An 11,954-nucleotide genomic window follows, 5' to 3' on the forward strand; every position below is an offset into this window, starting at 1 on the left:
TGGAAGACTTAGGCCTTCCACCTCCCAGGCTTAAAATCCCTTCCCCAGCACACACAGCCTGGGCTGGCCCTGACTCCCCTTTTCTTAAACATCCCCCCTGCCTCCTCCCCTCACCCCTGGCATTGGAGTGACCTCAGCTCTTGGCACCAGGGCCCAGGGCACCAGATGGTACCCGCTGATGGTTTCCTTTGTCTCTCCTTCCAGATACCCCCTCTCTGCCATGCTGTGCTCCCTCTTCCACCTGCCCTGGGGGTTGGCAGAGGGAAGGGCGGGCACCTCCCACCCCCCTGGCACTGTCCCCAGACCACAAGACTCCAGAGACAGCTGGCCCTGGGGGGCAGTGGATACGGTGGTGGGGATGAGGGGAGGGGAAGGGGAACAAGGACTCAGAGGAGGGCCCAGAGATGAAGAGGAGGCAGAAGGATGGTCAGGCTTGATATAAAACACAGCTTTATTGGAGGGCCATAGTCTGTAAGGGGGGGCACTGATAATAGAGATCTGGGGGCGGGGAGGGGCACATGAAGACCTTAGAGCTCTGCAGGGCTGTGGACAGGGACTGGCCCCTCTGACATCTGGACCAACAGGGCAGAGAAAGCTCCTGGAGCGGGCAGTGCTGGGGGCCACCGGAACACAGTGGGGGCAGGTCAGAGGCTGATGCAACAGGCCCTCTTCTCCCCAGGACCCAGCTCCTGCCCAGCCGGGCCACTGCCCAGGGTGACGGCATTGGTCCGGGCGTTGTTCTGCCTCTGCTTGGACACCTTGGCGAAGATCTCTGTGAGGGCAGAGGGCGGTGATCAGGGCAGATGAAGATTAGGAGCCCACTCTCCCCATACATACTCTGCGTGCCCCTTTCTGAACACTGGGGGTTTTGCTGGGAGGAAGAGGAGCTTGGGCACCTGGGTCCCGTCGACTTACGTGGGTGGAGTGGGACTAAGACTCAGCTCCCTGGGAGTGTGGCCTTCTGGTTCTTTCCCTAAGCTGCAGCTGACAGGGGTGGGGGTGTATGAGAGAGGCTCTGAGGAGGCTGGGGGGGCCCACAGAGGGGATGAGGAATCGGCTGGGGCGGGCGAGGGCTGGGTGTCTGCTCCCGCTGCCCGCGGAAGCCTCAGGGGTGGGATGGCAGTGCCTGTCGAATGGAGGCAGGGGCTCTACCTTTGAGGACAGTCTCAAAGGCCAGCTCGACATTGGTGGAATCCAGGGCCGAGGTCTCCAAGAAGAGCAGCCCATTGTTTTCTGACAGAGAGGAAGCACACCGTTAGTTGTGAAGGGTCAAGACAATCATATTCACTTCATGTTTTACCATGTACGTTTGTTATGTGCTAAACCCTTGGCATGTGTGGCTCATTTAAACCTACAGACAAACTGGAAGGTAGGTCTGAATACTATTCCTCTCTTTTAGAAGAGGAAACTGTAGCCCAGAAACAGAGAGAACAAACAAAGAACCTGCATTGTGTCCCACATCTAGTCACTCACCAAGAGACGTGGGCTAGGCCACAGGACCCCACAGCCTACACTCTTAACCCCTGTATCCTGCTGCCTCTAAACCCCAGAAAGCTCCTGGGGAAAGTGTGACAGGAGACAGTCAAGGGAAGCCCATCTGCCACACTTAGGATCTCTGAGCACGGCAATGTGGGCTGCCTTAAAACCAGCTATGAATAATTGCCCATAAAGACAGGGCAAATGGGTGGGACATAACGAGGGACACAGGGTCACTGAGAGGAAGGTCGAGGAGATTCTGAGGCAGGCAGAATGGAGGTGGAGGGCCTGGGGAGGGAGTCCAGGCCAGAGCCCTACAGGGGGAGCAAGGGCTGGGGTTACATTGGCAGAGTAGCTGGAGGGGCCCGGCTGGGTTGTGGTGGGCTCTCACCAGCAAACATGCGGGCTTCCTCAGTGGGCACCTCCCGGGACTGGCTGAGGTCACTTTTGTTACCGACGAGCATGACGACGATTGTGGCCTCGGCGTGGTCGTAGAGCTCCTTCAGCCAGCGCTCCACCACGGCATAAGTCTGGTGCTTGGTTAGGTCAAACACCAGGAGGGCCCCCACAGCACCACGATAGTACCTGGGTAGGGGGTTAGTGGGGTGGACAGAGGCAAGGTCAGGGCCATCAAGTCCAACCTCAGAGCAGAGCTCTTAGGCCAAAAGCCAGAGATGAGCACCAGAGAAAGGGAAATATGAAGATTACAGTCCAGAGACCCAAAGCACACAGGGCAGCCCAGAGCTCCTGTGTCTGATGCTGAACGCCCTCCAAGGATACTGGTCTTGGAGTCTCTGAAGACTCACCTCCCTTCTCTAAAACCACAGGCTCCCTCCTCCCTCCTAACCCCTCTGCTGCCTCTGGTCTTTGTTCTGATGTTAGCCACAGCTATCCACAGATGTATACCAGGGCTCTGATCAAACTAGCTTCCTGGATGCCCAACATCCCAAATCTCCCTCAAATAGCTCCTTGACCCCCAGCGCTTTTCTCTCATGGCTATCTTTCTAGAACTAGCTGAATCTCCCTGATCATATGAGGCACCCTTACTAAGCATCCAGTCTCACTCTTGGAAGTTTGATAGTGCTTCTTCAGACTGAAAGACAGAAAGTGAAAGTGAAGTTGCTCAGTCGTGTCCAACTCTTAGTGACCCCATGGACTGCAGCCTCCCAAGGCTCCTCCATCCATGGGATTTTCCAGGCAAGAGTACTGGAGTGGGTTGCCATTTCCTTCTCCAGGGGATCTTCCCGACTCAGGGATTGAACCTGGGTCTCCCACATTGCAGGCAGACACTTTACCCTCTAAGCCATCAGGGAAGCCAGACTGCTGCTGCTACTGCTAAGTCACTTCAGTCGTGTCTGACTCTGTGTGACCCCATAGACGGCAGCCCACCAGGCTCCCCCGTCCCTGGGATTCTCCAGGCAAGAACACTGGAGTGGGTTGCCATTTCCTTCTCCAATGCAGGAAAGTGAAAAGTGAAAGTGAAGTCGCTCAGTCGTATCTGACTCTTAGCGACCCCATGAACTGCAGCCTACCAGGCTCCTCCGTCCATGGGATTTTCCAGGCAAGAGTACTGGAGTGGGGTGCCATTGCCTTCGTATATAATTATTCCCTTTGTACTGAGGCTTGTAAGAGTCAAGTAACCAGTCCAAGAGTGATGAATATGCATAAACAAAGCCACAAAACCCCCAACTCCTGCTTCCTGCCCCCTTGCAGGTGCTACCCTCACCACCACCACCCACACCCACACCCCCCCCTACACACACACACACCATCTTTGGCCTGACACTGACTGGGAGACGCTCTGTGTCTAGTATCAAGAGGCTTGTGTTCCTCTGTGTCCTCTGAGTTTTGTAAAGTGTGGTTATGGGATCCAGCCTTTCACCTTGCAGGTAGACAGTGAAGGTTGCCAAGTGCAAAGCACTGCAGAAGTGAGGGGGAGGTGCTCTCGATCCTAGAATATGTCCCCATCACAGCTGCACCCCAATTTCACCTGCTTGAAACACAAACTTCTTATCTAAAGAGGGATTAATGATAGCACCTTACTCCTGTGGTATTTGGAGGATTACATAAAATGCCCAATGTAAAGTGTCCTGTACCTTCCCTGGCACATAGTAAAGACAAGTAAGTGGTGGTGATGACTCCTGTTTTTGGCTCCAGCAGTCAGTATCATTGCTTCCTGTCTCAGACTGTTCGTAGCTCAGAGTACTCGTGTCTTCTCCCCCGAGCCATGGTGGCCCCAAGGTCCCATTCAGGGAACTCCCTGCTGAGTTTCCTTGCCTCCTCCTCCTCCACTCCTCCTCCAATGGTACCCCCTGACTTCCCCAGCACCCCAGCACCCCAGTACACCCCCAGCCCGGGGCTCACGCCGACGTGATGGCTCGGTACCGCTCCAGGCCAGCCGTGTCCCAGATCTGAGCCTTGATAGCGGCGGTGCCCAGCATGACAGTGCGGGTAGAGAACTCAACCCCAATGGTGGTGCGGCTGTCGTGGCTGAACTCATTGCGAGTGAATCGGGACAGCAGGTTGGTCTTCCCCACTCCTGACTCGCCGATCAGCACCACTGAAGGAGTGGAGAGATAAGGATTGAACTTGGAGGGTCTGCCCATCAGAAAAGACGAGTAGCTCAGAAAACTGAGGAGGGAGCCAGGTCTCCTGGCAGAGCCATGCACGCACGCTCAGTCGCGTCCCACTCTTTGCCACCCTATGGGCTGTAGACTGCCAGGCTCCTCTGTCCATGGGATTCTCCAGACAAGAATATTGGAGTGGGTTGCTGCGTCCTCCTCCAGGGGATCTTCCCGATCCAGGGATCTAACCTGCGTCTCTTAAGTCTCCTGCATTGGCAGGCGGGTCCTTTACCATTAGCGCCACAGGAAGCCTGGCAGAGACAAGGGTCTCCAACTCTACATGATGCACCCACCCTGGGGCAGAAGGGATGAGAGTCTGAAACAGGCTGAGGGGCTTCAAGGGTTCTAGGCCTGGCCTGTTGCAACATAGCAGCAGAATCAGCCCATGAATTTGGTGAGGGAGTGATGTCTATGGGCTGTTTGTAGATAGTGGCGTCCAAGGGTTGTGAGGTAACAGGGAGGGTAGGGGGTCTGTGGAGGGGGTGCACATTTCTGGGCGAGAGGATCTAAGATCATGGGCGTGTTTCTATGTATACAAGCTGGAAGGAGAAGTGGGCAGTTTTTGTGTGTTTGCGAGGGGAGAATAGCAATATGGGTGAGGACAAAGTTTGGCAGCTGACACTTCTGTGGGCAGGGGAAAGGTATGGGGGTATGTGTGCAGAAATTAGGATCCCGTTATCCCCAAGAAGGGGCAGTCTTGCATGCTTCAGACCATGGAACTGGATGTGGGGCCAGTTATGCATGCCTTCAGCAACTTATTATTCTCTTTCTTATGAAAAAAATGGGAATAACAATTTTATCTGTGAGTTGTTGCAAGAAGTAAACAAGATATTGCCCAGGATATAGTGAGTGTGCAAAACTGTTACTGTCATTATTGTTGGTGGTGAAAAGTGAAAGTGTTAGTCACTCAGTTGTGTTCGACTCTTTGTGACCCCAGAGACTGTACCTTGCCAGGCTCCTCTGTCCATGGGATTCTCCAGGCAAGAATACTAGAGTGGGTAGCCACGCCCTCCTCCAGGGGGTCTTCCTGACCCAGGGATCGAACCGAACCTGGGTCTCCTGCATCTCCTACATTGCAGGTGGATTCTTTACCCACTGAGCCGCCTGAGAAACCCATTGTTGTTGGTAGGCTGGTGCTTTTACCTTTAGGTTTTCATGGACAAGGATACACCAGAGGGGCCATGAAGAGCCTTTGGGTTGAAGGGCAGGATCCAGGGCCCAGCCTTACCCACTGTGAGTGAGCTAGGGGCTGGCATTAAAGTGTAGGGGCTGATGTTAAATATAACCCATAATCCACTGGCCCGGAGCTACCCAGGGTGGTTCTGGAAAGGCCAGCTGGTGCCCCAGGACTGGGCACTGCATAATCTGGGCGCTGGGGACTCACCCTCTGACTAGCTATATGACCCTGAACAAGTGGCTCATCTTTTCTGGGTCCCAGTTTCCCTGTTTATAAAATCTACAAAGGCTAAAAAAAAAAAAAAAATCTACAAAGGCTCATTCCAACTTCAAAAATTCCTTATTTGTGTAGGATAGGGAAGAGCTGGGAGCTGTATGGATGTGTGTAGGTAAGTGAACATGAGTGTGTGTGTGTGTGTCTCTGCTATTGGGAACCTCATCCCCATCTCATCCCTCCCACGAGGTGGACTCTGAGGTAGGGCTTTGAGTACTGACTGTGTGACCTTTTGAAAACTATTTGTTCTGTGTCTCATCCTCTGAAAAATGGAGATACTAACGGTTAACGTTTTTTGAGCCCCCTCCAGTATGCCCGGTACCCTCCCGAACGTCTGAACTCATTTAATCCTCACAACAATGCTGCAAGGCAAGTACCTCTATTAGGATCACCAGCTGTTTACAGGGGGTGGGCGTTCAATGACTTACACAAGATAACACAGCCAGTGTGGTAAACGTGAGCTGTGCTGCCCACATGAGCCTTCCAGGGAGGCCTTGCCCCCAGCCGCAGGGAGTGCAGGCAGACCCAGCCTTCAGCTGTTGCTCCTTCAGCATCTGCTTCTGACATTGAGGCAGCCTCACCTGGGCTCATGCCTCTCCCTGGGCTGCCGCACCCAGTGTGCAAAGAGAGGGGAAACCCAGAGCTGCTCGCCCATGGTCGAGGCTTTATGTTCCTGCCTTGCAGTGTGACTTCTCCCTCTGCCCAATCCTGTGTCCTTCCTCTTCCTTTCACTGCTGTTGAGCCACAATAAACATCTGACACCCCAAACTTCTCCGGGTCTGCCTCTAGTGACCCTAAATTGCAATAACTCCTAAGTGGCGGGGCTGAGATCTGAACTCGGTATTGCCCCAGTCTACTGTGACCCCTTACCTTGTCTCCCTTCCTGGGAAAAATGCTGGGAGTACAGGTTTCCCAAGCCCTGGTCTCCTGAGAGTCCCAGCTCAAGGGAGGGTGGAGCTGAGGCTGGGAGGGTGGAGTGGCTGGACAGGGAATCATAGTGCTGCCAGTCCACCCTGCCCTGAAGGAGGTGCGGAGGTGGGGGTAGGGAACACATGACTGGCTAAACACAGGGGCGAGATAAAGGAGCAGGAAAGATACATGCAAACTTCCAGAGATAGCCTAGTTAAACCCAGTTCCTGGTATTTGAGCCCAGGGGGTCTGCCAAGGGACAGACCGACGAGGCTATGGTGCTGGGAGTCCTCCAGATTCTATTAGACCCTGGTCCCGATTCATAATATCTTCCCTGTGTCTTCCTCCAGCCCTGTATGGTAGAGATCTTCCTATCTCTCCTTTGCTGTACAGCTGCCCAGAAACGTGACTTTCTTCCTCTTAAGTCTGCTTGTCCCTCCTTCTCAGGAGGGAATCCTCTCTGAAGTCTCACCTCCATCTCTTGTGCTGCAGTGGCTAACTCTTCCTAGGGACTGGGGCTTCCCTTAGGAGTGGGGCAGAAGAGCCTGACTTGCACCGTTAAGGAGTGATCAACATTATTTACTTCCGCAGAGCATTCTGGCAGCTCCAGGACTTTTGCTCCTGTAAACAGACCCCCACCCCACCCCCCACTCCTTAAGCTTTCTTTCTGATCTGAAGGAATGATGAGCCCTGGGAGGGGGGCCCTGCTAATTGATTCAAAAACAGGAAGGGGCCCTCTGGCTCTGCTGTTCTCTTCCTGGGTCTCTCTCAGGTATTCCTCTTTCTTTATGGACCCCCGACTCACCCTTGAAGACAAAGTTATAATCTTCCTCGGCTCTGTTCCCCATCTTGGCTCCGCATGGAGGGCACAAGTATCTTCGAGGGCAGAGGTGATGGGTCTACGCGTTGGCTCAATGCCCTCAACCCTCAGCTCTCAAGACACCTGGATCCGTCCTTCCTCTCATTGAGAGTAAAGAGACTTCTGCAGTGAGAGGGATTGAGGGCCGACTTTAGGCTAGCCAGGGCCTAGGGAGGCTCAGTTCTGGCAGGTGCAGAGCTGTAAGGAATCTGACAGGAAGGAAGCTGAGAACAGGAAGAGTGAGCGGCTGGAGACCTGGAGCCCAGGTGGGTGGAGAGATGATGACGTCAGACAGGTTAGACAGGTTGGGTTTCTGCTCTCAGCCTGGGCTCTTGCAAGCAGGTGAGCAGGCTCAAGGGAGTGACAATGGGGGCAGCTAGGACAGGGACAGGACCTTCGGAGAGCCAGCTGAGGACTAAATGTGCGTTGCTAGGCTCCTGGGACCTGTGGCTGGGGAGTCCCAGCCACTAGTGAGTGAGAAATAGTCCCTCAGGGAGCAAGAAACTACACAGCCTTCTGCTATTCCTTGGAGCCGAGTAGAAGTGGTAACTGGGGGCACCAGAGGAAGGGCTGTGGGGGGAGGGGCTGGGGTCACCCCACTGCAGGGCAGAGCTCGGGGAGGGGCATCTTGGATGCAGCAACTTCTACCCTTCCCTGACAGCCTAGGACCTGGGATGGGCAGTTTCTCAACCTGGGTGGAGCTGGGACTTGCAACCTACCAGCTTCCCTGGGATGAGTCCCTTCCTACAGCACTGGGAAAGATCCAGCCTTGCTCTAAGGACTCTGGCAGAAACAGCCAGGTGCAGAGATGGGCCTGACTGTTGGGCCAGAACTTCTTAATTTTTTCTACTCTTTCCCCAGGACCTGAAGCTTCAGGGCAGATACTTCCTGTGTGCAAAGGATTTCCTGATCTGGAGAGGGTTCTGCGTAAGCTTGTGAATGCCCAGAGAAAAGGGAAGGGGTGGCCCTCGTAGGCCACTAGGGGGCACACTCCCAACCCCAAGAGTAAAAAAGGGACCCCCCAAAGTTGGGACTGAAGGACACTGAACTCCCACAGCCTGTTCTCTCTTCGTCCAACACAACCCCCACCAGCCCCTTGTTCCTCTTGGCTCACTCCCAAGGTTTTGCCAAGCAGGTGGGTAAGATTCTTCTCTGAGTGGCAGGGGCCTGGTGAAGTCACAGCACCGTACCGGCCAAGGGAGCCTAGGCACCTCTGCCAAAAACCGTGTGGTGGTTGGGGGTCTCAGTGGTGTGGGAAGCATCCTAGCTGAATGCGAAGAGCATGATGCACAATCCCTGCTCCTTCCTCTCTCCTCTGATTCCCCCCATCCAAGCAAACAGCCAAGACATGAGACAGCAGTTGAAGTTTATTCTTGGGAAGAACAAAGTTCCCCCACTCCAATCTCCTGCAACAGTCCAGGAAGGTTTCCCTGGGGAGCCGTGCCCCACCACATGGTCCTCTCACTCTTCTGAATCTCAGGTTCCACCAACGCCCATTATGATGCTGCTACTTGGGTGAGAGGCTCCTCCAAATACTGCACCAAGGCCTGGGCCTGTGGGAAAGGGAGGAGAATCCAGTCCCACAAGGCCTGCCACCTGAGGGATCTTAAATTCAGGTCTACTCCTACCGCTGAGCCCCCAGCCCCTAGCTGCTGCCTGTGAGCCCACCCCAGACGCTGACTGGGTGACATGAGAAAGACTCTGGGAAGATGGTGGGGATGGGAGTGGATACAGTGATGGAGCATGAAGGCTGAGCCCAGGGGTGTACAGGAATGGGCACATACACACCTTGGCCTTGAGCATTCCGAAGCCAACGGTCTCCTTGGCATACATGCACAGTAGCAGGTTGGCCACTCTCGTGATGGCTACACGGCCCTCCTGGTGGGGGTGATATCAGGGGATGTGATATCTGCTTGCACCCTTTGCCCCTTCTTTCCCCAAGGGCTCCTCTTGAGAAGGCCTGTATCTTCCTTTCATGCCCCAGGCAAAGCAGGAGTTTCCACTGGGGGACTTTAGCCACAGCCCTGAACCTGAAGTTCTGAGCCCATTCTAGCCTCAGCACAGTCACCTACTAACCAAGTTGCCCGAGAAAACTCCATCTCCTAGAAGCTTTGTTTCTCTTTCTGTAATCCCTACCTCACTCCAGTTGGTGAGGCTGCTAATACACAGGAAGGAGTCCGGTGTCTATAAAGGGCTGTCCAGATGGTTGATGTTATTATTATGGTTTCACCCCCAATGACACTGTAAGGGGAGAACACAACCCAACTTATAGTTCTCCTCGTTTCCCAACATAATATTTTTCAAACTGTAGGTTTGCCCCAGGGCTAACTAGCCCCAGATCAATTAAGAAGGTTGATCAGCATTAAAAGAAAAATAAAGTGTATTGCATACCGCAAAGGAAGTACTATTTCATGAAACTTTTGTTTTACTAGACTCTGACTGAAAATATATTTCTTATGGCTAGGTTGTGGTCAAGACATTTGAAGCTATTGCCCTTATGGCACCAGCTCTAGGCTAGGGACCCTACGACTCATCAGTTGAATTGGCATCTGTGGTTAAGGAGGGAGTGAGGAAGAGGTAGGTGGCTGAGTTGCAGTGGAAATCCTTCCAGGAGAATTCACTCTTGGGGGGCCTTTCCAGTTTGGTTCAGCAAATTTTCACAAAGTATCCACCATGTGCTTGGAACCAGGAGTTGTGCCCTCTGCCTCTCTGGCATCATCTACTAACCTCTCCCATTCTCATGCTACGCTAGCCACTTCAACCTTGTTATCCCTGACCAGGCATTATTCTGCCGCAGGGCATTTGCATTTACTGTTCTATCAGAAATGTTCTTAACCCAGACAGCCACACGGCTTACCAGCTTCCTTTAGATGGATCTTTGATGAAGTATCACCTTTTCAGCCACGTTGTCCCTGATACACACATCCTCTCTATCTTACTTCCTTGCTTTTTCTCGATAGCATTTTCTTCTAATTTTTACATTATTTTATTTTTTTGGTAACGCCACATGGCTTGCAGGATCTTTGTTCCCTGACCAGGGGTCAAACCCAGGGGCCCCTGCAGTGAAAGCACCGAGTCCCAACCATGGGATCACCAGGGAAGTCCTCCCTTAGCATTTTCAATACCTATACACTACTTTTTAAACTTACATAGATATGTTACAAAACATATTCATGAACTTATTTTACAATAAGTTCATACGTAAGACTGTAAGCTTCATTAGGGTGGCAGTTTTTGTTTGTCCTGTTTCCTACTTTTCCCCTAGCCCTGAGAACACTGCAGGGACCTAAAAATATGTTGACTGGACAGATACAAAGATGTATGAGCCAGTTTCTGTTTCCAAGAAGTTCACAGTCTAACGGCCACTTCCCCTTTCTGGACTTCATGACCTTTCTCTGTAAACTGAATGGACGGCAGGGTCTAGAGACTCTACCATGCTTCTGGGTCTGTTAATCTCAGATGACAACACTTTGTGTCTGAATATCGCTCTACAGTTTATATTCACCCTCTACTTTGTGTGCATGGTGTGGTGGAGGGGATTATTGTTTTCTTCACCTTGGAGGTGTGGTCAGAAAGCTCAAAGAGGTTAAGTCACTTACCCAAAGTTTCACCAGTGCTAAAACCAGAACCCCAGCCAGACCTCGGTTCCAGGACTTCTTTCTCATCAATATATAGGGTCCTGCCTATCATAAATGCTGCTGCAGACCAACTCTTAGTACTATCTTCCAGACATCCTGTCCCTGGCCCTCCAACCATCCAGGATGGGGTCCAGGTTGCCCTTTGGGATCCCCTTAGGGTCAGAGGAATGGATCCCTTCTTCATACCATGCAGTCCATGAGGATGAATTTGAGATTGTCTTCATTAAACGCTTGGTTTCCGTTCCGGTCGTAGGCCGCCCAGATGTTACTGGCGATGGCCGCGGTGACCCGGGCGTCTGTATCCCCATAGCCGGAGTAGGCCAACAGAGATCCTTCGTTATTCAGCAGCCTGGTGAAGAATCAGGAGGGATATCAACGTGCTCCAGAGGGAGTCAAACTCCTCGGTACCCATCCCAATTCCCGCCACTGGGACTGTGTGTCCTGGGACGTGCCCAGAGCACCCAGCACGTCGGTTTCCTTTTCAAGAGGGGCTCTCCGTCAGATTCACCTAATTGCTGCCCCCTCTGCCACCTCCTCCCTTCCCAGAGAACCTTCCCCAGCCCTCCCTCGGAGAGTCGCGCGCTGCCCCACGCCAGTGCTCGCCACCCGGCTTCTCGGTCCGCACTCACAGGGTGCTCTGAACACCTCCAGTGTTGGCCTGGCTTAGCACCTGGGTCAAAGCCTTGGGACGCAGCATGCCTGAGGCTCCTAACCCTGGGTTTTTGCACCCAGAACCCGGAGTTTCTAATTGCTGGCCTCCGCCAGTCGCTTTCCGTAGTCCAGCTGCCCTGCTCCGGAACGCCCTGGGAGTTGTAGTTTCCGGGCCTGATTTTGTGGTTCCGACTCAACCCTGCCCCACAGCGGTGAACGCTGGGAATTGTAGTTCTCCGCGGCTTCGCGAGGCACCCTGGGAACTATAGTTCGCCTTTCCAGTGCGACCACGCGGTTATGCGGGGAAAGAGCGCGAGTGAAAGGACAGTGGCAGTATTGGAAGGACA

General features: G+C 53.3%; 2 protein-coding genes across 2 annotated transcripts; both read right to left on the bottom strand.

The window, feature by feature from the left end:
* Positions 1 to 433: 433 nt before the first annotated feature.
* RAB25 (RAB25, member RAS oncogene family) lies at positions 434 to 7,565 on the bottom strand. Its single transcript, XM_006052005.3, has 5 exons — positions 7,265 to 7,565; positions 3,841 to 4,036; positions 1,868 to 2,061; positions 1,153 to 1,233; positions 434 to 772 (listed from the first exon to the last, which is right to left on the bottom strand). The coding sequence occupies exons 1-5, from the start codon at positions 7,305 to 7,307 to the stop codon at positions 645 to 647; spliced, it is 642 nt and encodes a 213-aa protein (XP_006052067.1). The 5' UTR covers positions 7,308 to 7,565; the 3' UTR covers positions 434 to 644.
* A 1,102-nt stretch (positions 7,566 to 8,667) lies between these two features.
* Positions 8,668 to 11,770, bottom strand: LAMTOR2 (late endosomal/lysosomal adaptor, MAPK and MTOR activator 2). Its single transcript, XM_006052006.3, has 4 exons — positions 11,586 to 11,770; positions 11,143 to 11,305; positions 9,107 to 9,196; positions 8,668 to 8,871 (listed from the first exon to the last, which is right to left on the bottom strand). The coding sequence occupies exons 1-4, from the start codon at positions 11,651 to 11,653 to the stop codon at positions 8,815 to 8,817; spliced, it is 378 nt and encodes a 125-aa protein (XP_006052068.1). The 5' UTR covers positions 11,654 to 11,770; the 3' UTR covers positions 8,668 to 8,814.
* Between the last annotated feature and the right edge of the window lie 184 nt (positions 11,771 to 11,954).

The sequence above is a fragment of the Bubalus bubalis genome, chromosome 6 (assembly GCF_019923935.1).
Source record: "Bubalus bubalis isolate 160015118507 breed Murrah chromosome 6, NDDB_SH_1, whole genome shotgun sequence".
Classification (NCBI taxonomy): domain Eukaryota; kingdom Metazoa; phylum Chordata; class Mammalia; order Artiodactyla; family Bovidae; genus Bubalus; species Bubalus bubalis.